The sequence below is a fragment of the Oratosquilla oratoria genome, chromosome 29 (genome assembly GCF_046742065.1).
Source record: "Oratosquilla oratoria isolate Oo_2021 chromosome 29, ASM4674206v1, whole genome shotgun sequence".
NCBI classification, from domain to species: domain Eukaryota; kingdom Metazoa; phylum Arthropoda; class Malacostraca; order Stomatopoda; family Squillidae; genus Oratosquilla; species Oratosquilla oratoria.
Window position 1 is genome coordinate 14609147 of NC_134805.1, and position 18326 is coordinate 14627472.

At 40.5% G+C, this 18326-nt stretch overlaps 2 protein-coding genes across 2 annotated transcripts in view; one reads left to right on the forward strand and one right to left on the reverse strand.

The window, feature by feature from the left end:
* The window catches only part of eIF5B (eukaryotic translation initiation factor 5B), a 35755-nt gene extending 29676 nt beyond the window's left edge, over window positions 1–6079 (forward strand). The window contains exons 14-21 of the mRNA XM_076211737.1: window positions 1490–1613; window positions 1800–1967; window positions 2397–2530; window positions 3324–3543; window positions 3817–4044; window positions 4173–4316; window positions 4677–4772; window positions 5175–6079. Coding sequence (XP_076067852.1) covers window positions 1490–1613; window positions 1800–1967; window positions 2397–2530; window positions 3324–3543; window positions 3817–4044; window positions 4173–4316; window positions 4677–4772; window positions 5175–5444 — 1384 coding nt within the window. The 3' untranslated portion in view covers window positions 5445–6079. The remainder of the gene's footprint in view (window positions 1–1489; window positions 1614–1799; window positions 1968–2396; window positions 2531–3323; window positions 3544–3816; window positions 4045–4172; window positions 4317–4676; window positions 4773–5174) is intronic.
* Window positions 6080–13571: 7492 nt separating this feature from the next.
* Window positions 13572–18326, reverse strand: part of LOC143040886 (solute carrier family 49 member 4-like) — a 12522-nt gene continuing 7767 nt past the window's right edge. The window contains exons 7-10 of the mRNA XM_076212331.1: window positions 18217–18325; window positions 17068–17254; window positions 14542–14724; window positions 13572–14187 (exon numbers count right to left, since the gene is read on the reverse strand). Of these exons, the coding sequence (XP_076068446.1) occupies window positions 14069–14187; window positions 14542–14724; window positions 17068–17254; window positions 18217–18325 (598 nt within the window). The 3' untranslated portion in view covers window positions 13572–14068. The remainder of the gene's footprint in view (window positions 14188–14541; window positions 14725–17067; window positions 17255–18216; window position 18326) is intronic.

Sequence of the window (18326 nt, forward strand, 5' to 3'; positions counted from 1 at the left end):
CTTTTTAATCCCCCAAGGCATTTACTTGATTCTCTCAATCTGCAGTTTACTTTCACTGCCACTCCTCCATTCCCTACCACATGTGACCCCAAATACCTAAAGCTATCCACTTCCTCCAGCCTCTCTTCTTTAAGGCTTAATTCCAACTCACTGCCATCCTCTCCCCTTGTACATCTCATCACCTTACTTTTACCGAAATTTACTTTCAAATTTCTCCCATCTCATACCCTCCCAAACTCTGTCACTAACTCCCGTAATCTCCTCTGACCCTGCCACAAGTGCAGTGTCGTCAGCAAACGACAACTGGCTCACCTCCCACTTTTCTCAATTTTCTTTAACCATCTCCAGTCCCTTGCCCCATACCTCGCCTTTACCTCCCGCACCACCCCATCCTTGTACACATTGAACAGCCATGGAGACAGTTAATCTTTGTTGCAGTCCCACCTTTTCCTCAAACCACTCTCCATTTCCAGTGGACAGGGTGCAGGGATGGCCCGTCATCCAGGAGGTGCTAAGATAAGAGGGAGGGTGGAGGGGAGTGGAGTGTATTTAGGGATGGAATAGGTGGGAATGATTTTATGCCTTTTTCTTTTTGGCTACTTCCCTTGTAAGGGGGAAAAAGCCTAGGTATATGTATGTATGTACACCTCCATTTCCATTTTGATTTGATTTGATTTCCACCATTTCCATTTGATCAACATTTGACACCAGTTATTCAGTTTAACATCATGAACACTTTAAAAAACTATGATAGTGCCTCCTTGCGGAGGTCTTTTTGAAGTAGGGAATTTAATGTAGTATGCCCTAGCTGGCTACCTCCCTTATAAGGGAGAAGATGCCCTTGGTATATAGCATGCCCTTGTTACAAACCTGCCAAGCAGGACTCTAATCACCTTAACTAATGACTTTTACCCCTAGTAGCAGAAAAGAGGTTAAACGTGATTGTAGTAGTTTTAGGGGGATGAGTCTGTTAAACGTAGTTGGTAATTTTGTGCCTCTTTTGTATGACGGGTGAGTTGTACCAAAGGGTTTCACTTGAGAGGATTAAGGGGGGAACAGAGGGGATAATTAGTACTATATGGAGCAGACTTGAACTGTGAAGGAGGTAGAAAGGAAGAACCTAAATGAGAAGTCTGTTGGGGGTTACAGGAATGGATAGAGTGAAAAATATTGAGGTGAGCAGAAGCATTGAGATGGAAAGAGAGGTGGGAGATAGGTTGTTCAAATAGTGTTGCTATGGTTTGGACATGTGGAGAGAATGAGTGAGGAAAGACTGGCAAAAAAGATGTGGAGTGGATAGAAGTGGATGGAGGGAGCTTGAAGGGGAAGTCCAAAAACGAGGTGGATTGACAATGTGAAGCTGCGTTGAATTTGAGGTGAATGTCTGCCAAGCATATACTAACAAATAGTATAATGCCAAACTTCTTTTTTATGCAGAGTATTTGAATACTAACAAATAGTATAATGCCAAACTTCTTATTTTATGCAGAGTATTTGAATGGGACTCGCATCCAAGCAAAGACATTAGGGAGAGCATCAAAATCCAGAATGAACCCTGTAAGAATGATTTTGAACGTCGTACCAAGGAAATTATTCATGCGTTGAATGTCAATGTAAGATGTGGCTTTAAAGTTTTTTTATATTGACATATTGATAAATGAATTTAGATTATTCTACAATTTATAGTAGATGAATATATATATTTTATTTTGTATTGTCAGGTATATATATTTTTATTTATCTTCTGTACTTTTTTCATGTATTTTCTATGGTTTTTATTGACTTGTGTGTTCGTTCAGGGTTTGAATGCGGCCCTATTTTGGGAAAACCCTGACCCGAAGTCATACGTCTCCCTTGTGCCAACAAGTGCCATCTCTGGTGATGGCATGGGGAACCTCATCTCAATGATCTGCTTCATGTGTCAGCAGAGGCTGAGCAAAAGACTCATGTTCTCTGAAGAACTTCAGGTATTGTCATTTGAGAATTTAGAAATTGATGAATATGAAGTAGTAGATTAAAGATGTAGTTTCAGCTGAAATATGAAATAATGGTGCCCATGTTAGATATATATATTCTCTCAAACAACATAATATATAAAATTTCTTGTAATGGCATAATTGGGATATAGATTTGATACACAAAGTGGGACTATTCATTAAAAAAAGATATTCAACCTCATGACCAGTTAGGGATGCTAAACTGCTTGGCCAGTGATCATCCAACAATTGTATATACAGTAATGAATAACTTTATGGCGTGTACATTTATGTCGTCTTGAATGTGAATTGGTGTTTCTTGTTATTATTTCTTTCAAGGTCATCACAAGCTTAGTATATAGGACTTACAAGATTGTTCTATTGTACATCACTTATATTTTCATATTTTTTAAATTTCAGTGCACAGTATTGGAGGTCAAAACTATTCAGGGACATGGTACTACGATTGATGTTATTTTAGTTAATGGTAGATTACGAGAAGGAGATTCTATAGTTTTAGCAGGTACTGAAGGACCCATCCAAACACAAATTAGGTGAGGAACTGCATACAGGTTGTTATAGTTGTGAGAAAATAGGGAACATATGTTACACAAGTTTGTCATAACAACCCATAATGGAAGACTGCATTATACACAATCATGCACGCAAACAACACAACATACGCTCTATTAAGGATTTGTCTGAAAACCCAGTTTCGGCTATGGCATTCCTTGGGGAGACGGGACTGCTCGGACAGACAGTCTAGGGAACAACAACAACAACTCCTACTCCCTTTTTTCTTTCAGATTTGTATCACTCAAAATTAACACATCCATTTATTTATTTATTTATTTTATTTCTCATTTTTATTATTTTATTTATATTTTGTATTTATCTATTTATTATTATTTTTATTTATTGTTTTTTTTTTTTTTTTTTTTTTTTTTTATTATTATTATTATTATTATTATTATTATTATTATTATTATTTTTTTTTTTTTTTTTCCTTTTCTTCCTCTCACAAACACACTATAGATACCTCCCCTTTTGCTTTAATTTGTAGCACACCCTTGCACATTTGGTGACCCAGTTATTAGGGTTCTGATTGGAGTCTTCCCAGACCCTCTAATACCTTGACTTTTCGTAGGAGAAAAATACAGCATAGGGGATTGCAGGTCCGCTCCCTCCATCTAAATTGGTTGCCTTCTGTGACATGCACAAGAACAATGGTATCAGTCATCACCACCACCTTGAGAGGTGGTACTTATATATGTGTATATTTTGAAATACAATGGCTGGTATGTAAAATTAAATGAAATATGTATTCATGTAGTCATTACCTTACAGGTCATTATTACTTCCGAAACCCTTGAAAGAGATTCGTGTGAAAGGTCAGTATGATGAATTTAAGGAAGTTAAAGCAGCGCAAGGTGTCAAAATTGCTGCTCGCGACTTGGAAAAGGCCATTGCTGGTCTGAACCTATTGGTAGCCTATCATGATGATGAAGCAGAATTGCTCAAGGAGGACGTAGATAGAGAATTTTCCAAAGCTATGAGATCAATGAAAGTAAGTCAGTTCCTTTTGTATGAGCTAATTAACAATAATGCAGTATAGTATTTCTGATAACTCTGTCATTATTATTGGTGTTTTCGTTTCCTATGAGTGAAGAACTGTCAGTTGACCAAAAAATTTGTGGAAATTGTTCATGAAGTAGTATGACCTGTGTAGACCCTAAGTCAGTCAGGAATGAGATTGTGTTGTTTTTATTTGTGTGTGATTTTATATCTTATAGTTGTTTGTCTTGGATCCACTAACCACACAATTTTTATCACTTTGAAGGTAAAAGAAAGAGGTGTCTATGTCCAGGCATCAACTTTAGGTGCCTTAGAAGCTCTACTAGAATTCTTCAAGTCAAAAGACATCCCATATTCGGGTATTCGTGTAGGTCCTGTGGTCAAGCGAGATGTCATGAAGGCAGCAGCGATGTTGGAGCACGATCCTATGTATGCTGTGATTCTCGCATTTGATGTGAAAGTAGAACGAGATGCACAGGAACTAGCAGATAAGGTGGGTTTGAATAATGTGAATATGTGTTTGATTCCAAGTTCTGAACTGGTATGTGGCATTAGTATATACATTGCCTTTGCTAATGGTGCATCTTCTTATTAAAAAAAAAAAAAAAATTGTCCTTGCAGGAAGGTGTAAGGATCTTCTCTGAGCTCACCATCTATCATCTTGGGGATCGTTATGTGGAATACATAAATGATTACAAAAAGAAGAAACAGGATGAGTTCAGACATGTTGCTGTTTTCCCATCTAGGCTTAAAATCATCCCCACGGTAACTACAAAATTAGCATTTCCCACCATAATTTTTTATGTGCAATGGTTTCATAATGTTACGTTGGTTGTTCAAAGTGTGTATGGATGGAGAGGGTGACGGAGGTAGATGCAAGGGTCTTAGGTAGGCATTTGGAAGTAGTAAGTGGGAATAGAGGGAGATGGGAGCTGAACCAGTTGTACTGGGCTGAAGGGGTTGTTGAATAATTTAATTCAAGACATAAATGCATAGTCTGGAAGGAAAGCATTTAGTATGAGCCCTAACAAGATTAATAAAGCATCAACTTATTGCTGAATAATTGCATACATCTATCACTTGTTGTTATAAACATTTCTTTCATGAATTCTCTTTGCTTTACAGGCCATTTTCAACAAACGAGATCCCATAGTTCTAGGTGTAACTGTGGATGCAGGGCTTTTAAGGACTGGAACTCCTTTATGTGTTCCCAGCAAAGAGGTAAGTGATGCCGCTAATATAAGCTGAATGGGTGCCCGGTATTTATGTTACAAAGGATTACAAAGGCAAAGCATTCCGACAGAAGACCTTTTGATCCATATCTAGGTCGGGAAAAAAAAAAAAAAAAAAAGGTAATTGGAGCGAACTAAAGGACACCCAAGAATGATGTTGATGTGATGGATGGGGTGAACAAAGCTTGGGACATTCCTGGTATGTCTGTTGAGTAGGGAATAGAAAATGTAAGAAGTAGGATTAAAAGGGAAAAGTTTTTTTCTACGTTTTACAGATACATTTTATGTGTTATAGATATTTAATGTCATTTTAAGTGGTGAAGGAAATTGTAGATAATTCAGTCATACAAGTGTTTAATTTGTTGTTAATTTTATTTTTTCTACCTTTCAGTTTGTTGAGATTGGAATTGTAACCTCAATGGAGTTTGACCACAAGGTTGTTGAATTAGCCAAGAAGGGAGTGGATGTTTGTATCAAGATTGAACCATCACCTGGATCAACGCCAAAACTTTTTGGTCGGCACTTTGACCAGACTGATATGCTTGTTAGTAAAATTTCAAGAGAGGCCATCAACGCTTGCAAGGACTATTTTAGGGACGATTTATCAAAAACGGACTGGAAACTTATGGCTGAATTGAAGAAAGAATTCCAGATTGTTTAGCAAAATTATATACCGTATGTTTAAGAAAGGGCAAAAGATATAGGAATCCAATCTTATGTTGCCTTATATTCATTCTGTGGCAGCAAGTGGGTGCGTTGTAAAAGGCATTTGCATGTCACACATATCAAACTCATGCTCATGATTTGACAAGTGCTCTCGGCTTCCTTAACACTTGCGAGTTTGTCCATTTATATATGCATATTAGAAAATGCTGGTCGACATGTACTGAAAATAGAGATCCTACGAAAAAGTGAACTGACAGAGTGTATGCTGATTTCTACTGTGTTGATGATTTTTAACATGTTGCTGAAAGGTACCCCTTGCCAGAAAGATGAGTGAAATAGGTTATCTGCTTCCATTGATATTATCATATTTAACATTCACTGGCTGTGTTAAAACAACTTTAGCAAGACCTGTAAATGCCCATCAGGTTGTAAGCGAGCATGTTAGGGGGCTTTGAAGTGGCAATGATAACCTGGTTTTATATATGGAGGAGGAGGAGGTGCAGATGGGAGAGTGCAAGAGAACTCGAGGACCCCAGAGACACTTTAGTTTTGAAGGCAGATGTGCTTCTTGAGGTCTATTGGCTTACCTACTGTATACCACCTATAGCAGTAAAGGGATGTGGAAGAGAACATGGCTTTTGATTTTTGCTCGGGACAGTTGAGTGGTAAGATCTGATGAGCATGTGATCATGCTGACTTGTATATGAATTCCGTTACCTTTGCATTGGATGTGCTTGGAGATCAGTTGGTTTCCTCGTTCTGCTCTGGGAGCATGGCTCTGTGGTGCATCCGTGCCTTAGTGTCCTTGAGAGGAGTATTTGTCCTCGCATTGTTGGTTCAGATGTTGGAAAAGAGGTGTAGGAAAACCCACCATGGCATAACATAGAATCCAGTATTTATCAGAAAGCATGTACAAGCTTGTGAGAAGGGAGGTTTTCTTTAAATGGAATTCCCAAGTGACAAATAGAACAAAAAAGTTTACTGTCACAGCGGAAGGTTTTACATGAAGGATGTATCTTTTTACTGAATAAAAAAAGTCTTTCAAAGGCCAGAATAAAGCATATGAATTGACTATTATAATGGTAATGTTAGAAAGTGTACCAATTTTTTTCTTTCTTTTTCTTTTTTTAGAATAAAGCACTCCTTTCTGCAGGTGTTCCTTGTGTGGAGAACAATGAAAATAGATTTTAGAGAATAATAAGAGATTCACCATGGTCATGGGTCAAATGTTGGACTTGTGGTCAACATCTGTTACCTTCTTGGATTAGAACTCGTAGTTTGAACTATGGGTAATGATGGGACCTTACACATACAACACGTCCATCCCCTTGTTCAAGGGGAACACTAATGACAATGATAGTGAAAGCTTTCATACTGGGCTTGGTACAAACTCGGTGTTGCTGTGTGGCAGTCTGCAACACAATGCTAACCTTTACACCAGTGCACTGGAACATCTTTGTTCCTTCATTGTTTTGTGCAGCTTCAGTTGTTAGATAACAGGTGGTAATAAATATCTATTCCTGAAAGGATTAAGTTGAATAAACTTAATCATAGTTGAAAAAATATACTGGTTATGGCAGGTGATGATCACAAAATAAGATTAGCTTAATAGCTGTTAGTCTGCTTGAATTATGTGTGATGCGATAAATGACTAATTTGAGGGTGGGGTTATTGCACAAATGCTTGAAGGTGATGTGGATATTGAAATGTAAACTTTTTTCTTTCTTTTTTTTCTCCTTTGGGGAGGTAGGGGGTTAACAAAAGTGTATAGAAGGTAGAGGTGGCTGGATGTTGGATGCAAAAAGCTGTCAAGCAAAGAAGGGAAAGTGCAAAAGATTGGAGTGAATGGAGAATGGTTGTAAAAAGATGAAGAAATGATGCAGCCCAAAGCAATGTTCCTGTCTGTTCTGTCAATCAACTGAAAGAGGAGGAGGAGGAGGGTCACCATATAATGAAGTGACGGGAATAAACCAGATGTGGCTGTAAAGCCCTGCTATGGAAGTAATGACTTTCTGCATTGCCTTTGACTAGTGACGTGGATGATCTTTCATCCATGAAGGTGGGGGACAATGAATGAGTATTTGGATGCAAATTAGATGTGTCCTTGGACTTGACAAAAATGTATAAATAAGTATATAAAGGGGGTAAAAAGCCTTTTGGTAGGTTGTGTTTATCAAGATTTGGTTGAAATTCAAAGGGTTTGTCAGTTGGCTTCTCAACCTGAGTGTGTAAGTAATTTAAGGTTACCCATGCAAAGGTAGGATGTTTTTAAGCAACTCCAAATTTTATTCATAGAAGTCTAGGAGGGTTTAAGGACTGTTGGCAGCCGTGTTGGGGCTGCAGGGCTCGAGTCAAAGAACAAAAGTTTGACTATGGTGAGTAGGGTCCAGTTTGCATGGGAGGGGGACTTCTGGGGTTCCTTGATTGGAGGATATGTACATACATATACCAAGGCTTTTTTCCCCCTTTCAAGGGAGGTAGCCAAAAAGGGAAAGGCATAAAAACACTCCCACCCATTTCATCCCTAATACACTCCACACCCCTCCCACCCTCCCTCTCATCTGAGCACCTCCTGGATGACGGGTCATCCCTGCACCTTACCCTTGTCCTCCTTCACAAAAGTGAAGGAGGACATGTGAGGAGTGTAAAAAATGGGAAGTAGTTGCTATGAGGAAGGTCTGGTTTTATAGACCATTTGAAGTCAGAAGGTCAGGTATTCATTGAGACAAGTATGTGGAAGTATAGGTAAGAGTTAAAGGCTTTCCCCACTCAGGGTTCACTGGGCAAGCAGGTTAGGGCGTTGTTACTAGCGACAAAGGTCAAGGGGATGATGGATTGAATCCTGCTACCAGTGAAGTTGAACCAAGGGTATGCTTTATTAAAATCCACACTACAAAGTCCTCTGAAAGGGGCAATGCCCTAGCCTCTTATTAGGAGAGAGTTTGTGATATTAAACCATATTGTCTCATTCAGGGCGGCAACAGCACTCCTGAAAAGGCCTGCCCAGTCACAGGTGTGGCACCAGATTCCTGTGTAGCCGCATGTTTAAAGGCGAAAGTTTGTTGGTTTGATGTTCAGAAAACAAGGTGTGTAAATTTGAGGTTATCAGTCAGTGGTGGTTGTGATAGCATCCTCCCCTAGAGAGGCTGTTGGCAGCAAGTCCTTTGGTAGTAGGTAGAGGTCATGTGATTGTGGAAGATCTGGTAGTGTTTCTGAAATTGTCTCTTAAAGGGTGTCATTGGTAGAGAGTACATATTGAGTCCAGGCTGTAGGAAGACTTTGGCTTCAATGGCTTGATCACCTGCTAAATTTAATGCTGTTAATTTAAGTAATTTGCAGACTTCATTCTAAATTTCTATCTGGAACACCAGTTCTTCTCCAAACTGTATCCTCTTTCTTACTGAAACTGGTTTCAGGACGCAGAACAATTTGTATTCAGTCTCTTACCTTTATTCTTATGTCTGATGCAAAGTTGGCTGTGGCTTATACTCGTGTGCAATGATTTTTACCCTTTAGTGTTCACAGATTGGTTGCAAAATAGTACAATAGAATCATATGGGAGGTATAAAGAAAAGAGGTAAAGCATTAAAGGAGAAGATAATGGGGGTAAGAGTATGACAGAAAATTTTGAAAGTAATAATGGTTTGGAATGGAATTAAGAGAGGAAGAGGTGAATCAAGTAGAGAAGAAAGGATGAAGTGCAGATGGAGAGAAGACAGCAGTAAGAGGAAGATGGGCAGAGTATTTTAGGGAGTTCCTAAATGAGAAGGAGGATAGTGAGGGAAAGGTAGTTGCAGTGGGAAGTGTAAAGAAAATGACAGTGATGAATGAGGAAAATAAGAAAAGATGAGGTGAATGCAGTTATCAAAATGATGGAAGCAGGCAAGGCACCTGGGTTAGAAGGGTGTCATGTTGAGTGTCTAAAACTGGGAGGTACAGTGATGGTGGACTGGCTGGTGAGGTTGTTTAATGTTTGTCTAAAAGAAGCATGGGACTGGAGATGGTTAAAGAAAATGGAGAAAAGTGTGAGGTGAGCCAGTTGTTGTTTGCTGATGACACTGCTTGTGGCAGGGTCAGAGGGGATTTAGGGAGTTCATGATGGAGATTGGGAAGTGATGCGATAGGATAAAAATGAAGGTAAATGTTGGTAAAAGTAAGGTGATGAGATGTACAAGGGTAGAGGATGGCAGAAGTTTGGAAGTCTTAAAAAAGAGATGCTGGAAAAAAGGGATAGCTTTATGTATTTGGGAACCTCATGTGTCAGGAAAGGGAAGAGTGGAGGTAGAGCTAGATTGAGAGAAGCAAGTACCGTAAGTGAACTGGAAGATTCAAAAGTGTCATGAGTAATGGGCATCTGGGAATGGATGCAAAAAGGAGAATATATGGGGCAGAGACTTGGATTTTAAGAGAAGCAGAGAGGAAAAGTTTGAATGTGTTTGAAATGAAATGTCTGAGAAGGATGATAGAGGTAACAAGGTTGGATAAGGTGAGAAACAAGGTGAGGAGGAGAGCAGGAATGAAAAAGATGTCAAATAGGACTGATGAAAGGGTATTGAGATAGTTTGGGCACATGGAAAGAATGAGTGAAGAAAGATGTGTGGAAGGTAGAGGGAGTGAATTTGAGGGGATGACCGAGGATGAGATGGATGGATGGGGTGAAGGGGGCACTGAGCAAGAGAGGAATGTCTGTTGAGCAAGGAAGGGAGAAGGCAGGAGATAGGGATGAGTGGAGAGTGACTGTATAGATGATACTGTTATGAAAGCAAGGGAGGATAGTGGGTGCTTATGTGTGAATGATATTTTGACGCAGCCCCCCGAAGGGATTTCTCCCCATCTCTTTTTCTGCCTGAGGGGACAGAAAGGGGGTTGCTGATTAAGTAAAGTGGCCTTGCTGTGTCTTGCTGCATTACTTCTGACCCAGGGCAGTGGGTGGGATACAGGGATGACCTGTCATCCATGAGGATCTAAGATGAGAGGGGGAGGGTGGTGGATGGGAGTAGATGGGTGCCTTTGAGTTGGCTACCTCGTTTATAAGGGGAGAAAAGCTATTGGTATATATATATATATATATATACATTTTAACCACAATGCACTTTAATTCTAAGCCATCAAAGGCCGACATGCAGAAATTGAAATGCGGTACTGCCAAGGACTCGAACCCCAGCATCCTCATGACAAGTGCGGTAATGACTTACCAACTAGGCTATGAGGATGCTGGGGTTCGAGTCCTTGGTAGTACCGCATTTCAATTTCTGCATGTCAGCCTTTGATGGCTTAGAATTATAGTGTATTGTGGTTGTTAAAATGTATCTTCCAATTGTACTATCATAGTGGAGATGGGTTGAACGCAAAATTTCATGTATGTGTAACTCGAGCATACAAATATATAAGAAAAATTGCGCTCAACTTATATCTCTCTTGATAGCCTAGTTGGTAAGTCACTACCGCACTTGTCATGAGGATGCTGGGGTTCGAGTCCTTGGCAGTACCGTATTTCAATTTCTGTCGGCCTTTGATGGCTTAGAATTAAAGTGCATTGTGGTTGTTAAAATCTATCTCTAATCACTGGGACCCATTCAGTGTTGACAAATACATATATATATATATATATATATATATATATATATATATATACATATATATATGTGTATAACTACAAAGTAATGTAACACATTCGCAAAATTCAACAAGAACCCACTGTGCTGGATAAGAAGAAATGAAATAGATGATATCCATATATTTCGATCACGGACTGTGATGCTCTTCAGTATTCCACTGAAGAGGATTACAGTCCGTGATCGAAATATATGGATATCATCTATTTCATTTCCTCCCATCCAACACAGTGGGTTCTTGTTTAGATATATATATATATATATATATATATATATATATATATGTATATATATATATATATATATATATATATATATTAGAATAAATAGGCAGTAAGTTCTCTTTTAAACATGTTTGGTTAAAGACCAGCGCAAATTCAGTATCAACTAACTTCTTAGTAGTTTTCTCTATCTTCCGAATAGACTTCTTGTAATCAGAAGGGAGGTCAAAAACGAGGCTGCCGAGATCCATATTGTATTGTTAAGAAAATACTATACAATAATACATAATGTGAGCTTTCGGTTGATGCTTTCAACCATCTTCAGGCGAGAAAAGAATCTAATACATAAAAGGAGGCTAACAATTTAAGTACAGAAATTTGGTGTATACATGGTACTGGGAGAGGTCACAGTTACTACCTAGGTTGGCGCACAATGGAGCTACGTGGGGTGGGTCTGTTGTTGATTGGTGAGATTATGTCCGGTGGGATTATGTCGGCTGCGCTGGGAGGATGTCCGCTGGAACTCCGTAGGGTGGGTCTGTTGTTGATTGGTGAGATTATGTCCGGTGGGATTATGTTCGGTGGGATTATGTCGGCTGCGCTGGGAGGATGTCTGCTGGAACTCCGTAGGGAGGATCTGTTGCTTCTGGGAGTTGCGATGCTCGGAGGATGTCTTTGAACAGTCGAGTTCTTATGCAATAGGAGGGCACCGAGTGTGTCGGTCTGTGCATTGATGAGTGGAGTCTGTTGTGAAATGTATACTTTCTCAAAAATGTGTAGTTTTCTGTGATTACTGCAGTGTCTAAGTATTTTCGTGTTATCCACCAAATGTGGCCTTGTGAGGGTTTTGTTGTGAGTTTGTTTCATGTGTTTTTGTATGCTGCCCTCACGAGCATGCATTGTAAGTCTCCTGCTCAACGAAGTCTTAGTGACACCAATGTAAGACACATTATTTAGAAGTTTGCAACCTTCTTCGGGACAGGAAAATTTGTATATCACATTGGTTTGCTTGAGGGGACTGTGGTTCTTAGATAAATTGTTCGTCATAAGGAGGTTGGAGACCTTGGGTTTTTTGTAATAGATAATGTCTAATTTGTCTTTAGGGTTGGTGCAAGTAGTGTTTCGTGTGATTATTTCTTTGATGACGCGTTCGTCCGTTTTGTAAGCAGGTATCATTTGGTTTTTGTAATAGACTATATGTTTGGTGGGAGGTTGGTTTTGTTCTTGTTGTGTAAAAATGCGCGTCATGAATATTCTTGTTTCCTTATCTATGACGGATATTCTAACACAGTCATAGATAAGGAAACACTGCAGCAATCACAGAAAACTACACATTTTTGAGAAAGTATACATTTCACAACAGACTTCACTCATCAATGCACAGACCGACACACTCGGTGCCCTCCTATTGCATAAGAACTCGACTGTTCAAAGACATCCGAGCATCGCAACTCCCAGAAGCAACAGATCCTCCCTACGGAGTTCCAGCAGACATCCTCCCAGCGCAGCCGACATAATCCCACCGAACATAATCCCACCGGACATAATCTCGCCAATCAACAACAGACCCACCCTACGGAGTTCCAGCGGACATCCTCCCAGCGCAGCCGACATAATCCCACCGGACATAATCTCACCAATCAACAACAGACCCACCCCACGTAGCTCCATTGTGCGCCAACCTAGGTAGCAACTGTGACCTCTCCCAGTACCATGTATACACCAAATTTCTGTACTTAAATTGTTAGCCTCCTTTTATGTATTAGATTCTTTTCTCGCCTGAAGATGGTTGAAAGCATCAACCGAAAGCTCGCATTATGTATTATTGTATAGTATTTTCTTAACAATACAATATGGATCTCGGCAGCCTCGTTTTTGACCTCCCTTCTGATTACAAGAAGTCTATTCGGAAGATAGAGAAAACTACTAAGAAGTTAGTTGATACTGAATTTGCGCTGGTCTTTAACCATATATGTATATATATATATATATATATATATATACATATATATATATATACATATATATATACATACATATATATATATATGTATATATATATATATATCTATATATATATATAATTTTATTTTATCTTTTTTTTTTTTTTTTTTTTTTACCATCTGCCTCAAGATCAATTTCTAATTGATATGGAGCAATTGGACTTCATGGATGACGTTTGAGTATGAGTAAACTTGGCGTTAGCGTTGCGTAATTCGAATCAGAGTTGGAGTCCTGATTTTTTTTAATGTGTGCATTCACGTGGGAGAGGAAAAATGGATGTCAAAATAACTTTTATGGACTCGATACAAAAGAATCCTTGTCTTGTTTTACAAGCATACAGTTACTTCCTGAATGCAAAATAATGTATACGTGAGTGTACGCACATAATGCCCGTGCATGCTTACACACGCACACACATACACATATGCGTGTTCAGACACAAGCTGATGCGAATTTGCAATTTTGATGGAAATGACCCACATCACTAAAGAGTAGAGAAACAAATTGTTTTGAGTTGACATAATCGACATTTTCCGAAGCTGACGCGCTGCTGTAGTTCGACTAGGCACGCGCGCGCGCGCACACACACACACACACACACACACACACACACACACACACACACACACACACACACACACACACACACACACACACACACACACACACACACACACACACACACACACACACACACACACACACAGAGGAATTGCTTGATATTACTATAGATCCTTTGGTGAGGCACATATCAACGTGCCCACCATTGCTTTCGATCTTCAGGGAACGGGAGAAACTCTGTCCAAAATGGACCTGCGGTAGTCCTCCTTGACATATGCGAAGGGCACGAGGGAGAGGCTGGTAGAACCCATGAGAACGAGGGTGAACCACATGTACCCTGGAAGAAGAAGAAGAAAATAAAAAGAGAAGAAAAAAATATATGTAGCTTAAACTCAATCGTTTATGTGGCTGGTGTGTATACGTGTATGAAGTGCGTTGGTATTTGTATGGGTAAGTAAACGTTGTGTATGTGGCCCCTTATGAAGGGGGGGGGTTGACTGCATACATTGTATGCAGTCTGTTCTATACAAATTTTCATGACACCCCTACGGCCCTGGGGCACACGAAATTCTCTCATTTGTGGAGAACCATCTTCTTGAAGATTATTTTCTTTTCTACTTCAACTATCCTTTCTCTCTCTCTCTCTGATTCTAACCCACTTCCTTCTCGTTCCCGAGATGGACTGTCTCACCTATGTCTGGGACGAAGAAGAACATGAGGATGACGATGCAGACGAGGTTCCTGACGGTGCCCAAGAGACCTCCGACGACGACTTCGGGACACGGGAAGGCGAGTTCGGCGGCCAGTTCGTAGAAAAGCGGATTGGTGGAGTGCGTGAGCGAGAAGCCGATGATCACTGAGGAGTACACTTGCCCTGCAGTGGAGAGGAGTGTATGGGAGTTAGGGAGTACTTGGAATGGACGCGCTCGCACGCACACACACACACTCACACACACACACACACACACACACACACACACACACACACACACACACACACACACACACACACACACACACACACACACACACACACACACACACACAAGAAGAGTAGATTTGTGGAATAAGATGAGGAAGGCAAGGTTTGACAAACGAAAAGAGACGGGACACATGAGCATTTCTCCAAACCCGTACACTACAAATAGGTAAATACATATATACACACGCGCACACACACACATGCACATGCGCACACATACACACATAAAGATACACGCACGCACGCACACACACACACACACACACACACACACACACACACACACTGAAACTGAATGAAGAATCGGTGATTACAAAAACTATACAAGAATTTAAGATCAAACTGGATGCTGAAAGATACAAAAGCGGGTCACTACGAGCATAGCTCTCTTCCCGTAAAATAAAACTAGGTAAATACACATTCATATGCATTCACACACGCACAGACACATACACATGCATTCACGCGCACACACATACATACACATATACACACACATTTAATTACCGCGCAGTCATGACGTTGATTCCGTTTGCTGCCTTAAGTTCACGTTGAGTTCCAGATCATGTGCTTCGCCTCTGTTGTGTCATCCACTAATCTACTGTCAGCATTGTTTCCATCACTCCCTTTACTTGTTCCCACCTCTATTCCTCGCTTCCTCGTTGTCCCTCTCTTTCTCCTCTTTTTTCTTTTTCTTTTCCTCTTTTTACCTTTCTCTTCCCCTACGCCTCTCCGTTTCTCTTCCATTTTCTCTTGTCTATTTTTCATTCTCTTTCTCTTCTCACTATCTTTTTCTCTCTTCCTCCATTTATCTTTTTCTCTCTGGCAACAGCGATACCACCCCACCCCCCTACCACCACCTCTCATTCTCACCCTTCGTTCCTCAGCCTTCCGTCAAAGCTTCTGTCTCCTTCTATCCCCCTCTGGAAGGTCTCCAATGCCATGGAACTTCTCCGTGTTGCACAGCGCGGAGAACCGATCTCCAGGGCCCTCACAAGGGGGGGGGGGGTCACATTTAAGGGGGAGCAATTATAGTCTGGACATCCCGCCCCACAAGGATGACAAAATAATTTTGATACAAAAAAAGGGTCAAAGGAGCCCTGAATATTTTACCGTAATATACTAATTTTGCGTTAGAATCAATAGAATATGAAATATTTCCCCCCCCCTTATGCTTTCTGATGATGGGGGAGGGGGTTGATTTTTTTTTTTTTTTTTTTTTTTATTGGGAGTGAAATGTCACACCCAGGGTTTTGTAAGAGCTTGTGACAGGGGTAGGTTCACTGAGAACTTTGCCCCGGGGTGGCATTTGGCCCTGGGGCGGCATTTACGCACGTAAGGGCTCTGTCGGTCTCTCAAACTATCTCTGTTTCCCTCCCGTGAATTACTCGACTTACGCCAGCGAGTTGGACCAAGGGGATGATTCGTTAAATTCCACGCAGCGAAGTTCTTTGTAAGGGACACTGCACTAGCCTCCTGATAGGAGAGAGTTCGCGACGTTAAACCAAATCAAGTCACTTTCGTTTTGGAAGTCACGATATGCGTAAAGGCTGTTCCGTGCCCCAAAGCGTAGCCTGGGGGGGCCTGCAGGGGACTTGAAGCTCAAGTTTTTCATAAAGACAAAAGGCACGAAAGCACACTGTGTAGAAAGAGGATTTGCATGATCGTTGGCTAATTTGGACTAGGTTAGGGTGAGGTAGGTTTAAGTTAGGTTAGAATAGATCAGGTTTGACAGTCATAGATGAAATATCAAGAATTATTCATAAATAAGCCACCAGGAATATTTCAATCATTTAATGAATTTGAATACCATTCAAAGAAAACTAAGAATATTATTTTTTCTAGTGTTTTCTAAGTGGTCTGTGACTGGTCAGTTGTATTTTACTGATTATCTATTTTTATTGGAAAGGGATGTTTTTTACGCTAATAGTCATTGCCTGCACAAAGTAGTACTATACTGTGGGACAGAAGGTCGACAGCTGTTGCCTGTCATCTACGTCATTTTCCCTGTCTAAATCTAGAAGTCTCATCTTACAATAGTTTGTAATATATCCCAAAGACCATTGGCTTCTTATGAGATGGATAGCCGTGTCAAAGTACACACTCAATTTATGCCATTAACACCCATTGAAGTCCCCTTCCGTCCCATCACCACATCGACTTAGGGTCACCCACGTCCTCCGCCACACAGCTTCTTGGGTCGAGGGCAATGCAAGAAGGCACAGTTCCACGTACCGAGTTCCACCGAGATGGCTTGGGCGCTGATCAGGTAGAACCAGAAGTAGGCTCCGGAGGCTGTGAGGAGCATGATGAAGATGGTCAGTTTGATGTGGCCATACAGGTGGTCCGTCAGGTGGCCCACCCCCACGGTGACGACGGCCAGGATCAGGATCGATAGCTGGCCCAGGAACATGGCCTCCGTCTGTGTTTGGGGGGGGGGGAGAAGAATTTTCTTCAGCTGGTGTAGCTTGAGAAGCCTCACATACACACACACACACACACACACATAGACACATATAGATACACACATATATACATACACATACACACGCACACACATACAAACACACACACACATGTACACATATAGACACATGTACACATATATACATACACATACGCACACGCATACACACACACACGCATACACACGCATATACACACAGACATACATACATATAGACACGCACACACACACACACAGAGCTCCCCATACAGGTGCAAAAAGGCTTGAAATAACTTAAAATTCTATATAGCACAGGTCGTAACAATGTTTAAATCTAATCATAATAATTAGAGAATAAGAAGGTAAGGACCAAGTTGGACCCTTATGATTAACTGGAGAGTAAGAAACGGGACCCCACGAACGTTGCTTCCTTCCTGTATACTACAATTAGGGAAATACAATCAGGGAAACACACACATACACACACACACACAAACACACACACACACACACACACACACACACACACACACACACACACACACACACACACACACACACACACACACACGCACACAGGGAGGTCACAGGAAAAATGAAGCCTAGATATTTAAACGATATGGAGACCCGATATTCCGTATATGTGTGCAAACTTCTGAAGTAGTCTAGATATGGCCCAGGTTGGAACCATAGATGCATGACCATCTAAGCCAGGAGACTATATATATATATATATATATATATATATATATATATATATATATATATATATATATATATATATATATATATATATATATATATGTATATATAATATAATTTTTTTTTTTTTTTTTTTTTATTTTTATTTTTTTTTTTTTTTTCTTCCAGAATCTTCTTGGGCCAACGGACGCTGGTAGCCGGGAAAGGCATCGCTCTCGCGGCCGGGAATCTCTCACCTGGAGGACGCCGATGGAGCAGAGTAGCAAGTTGAGGACCGGTATCATGGCTGTGGAGACGCCGAACGAAATTCCGTAGACGAAGAGGAGCAGCCAGACACTCGATCTCC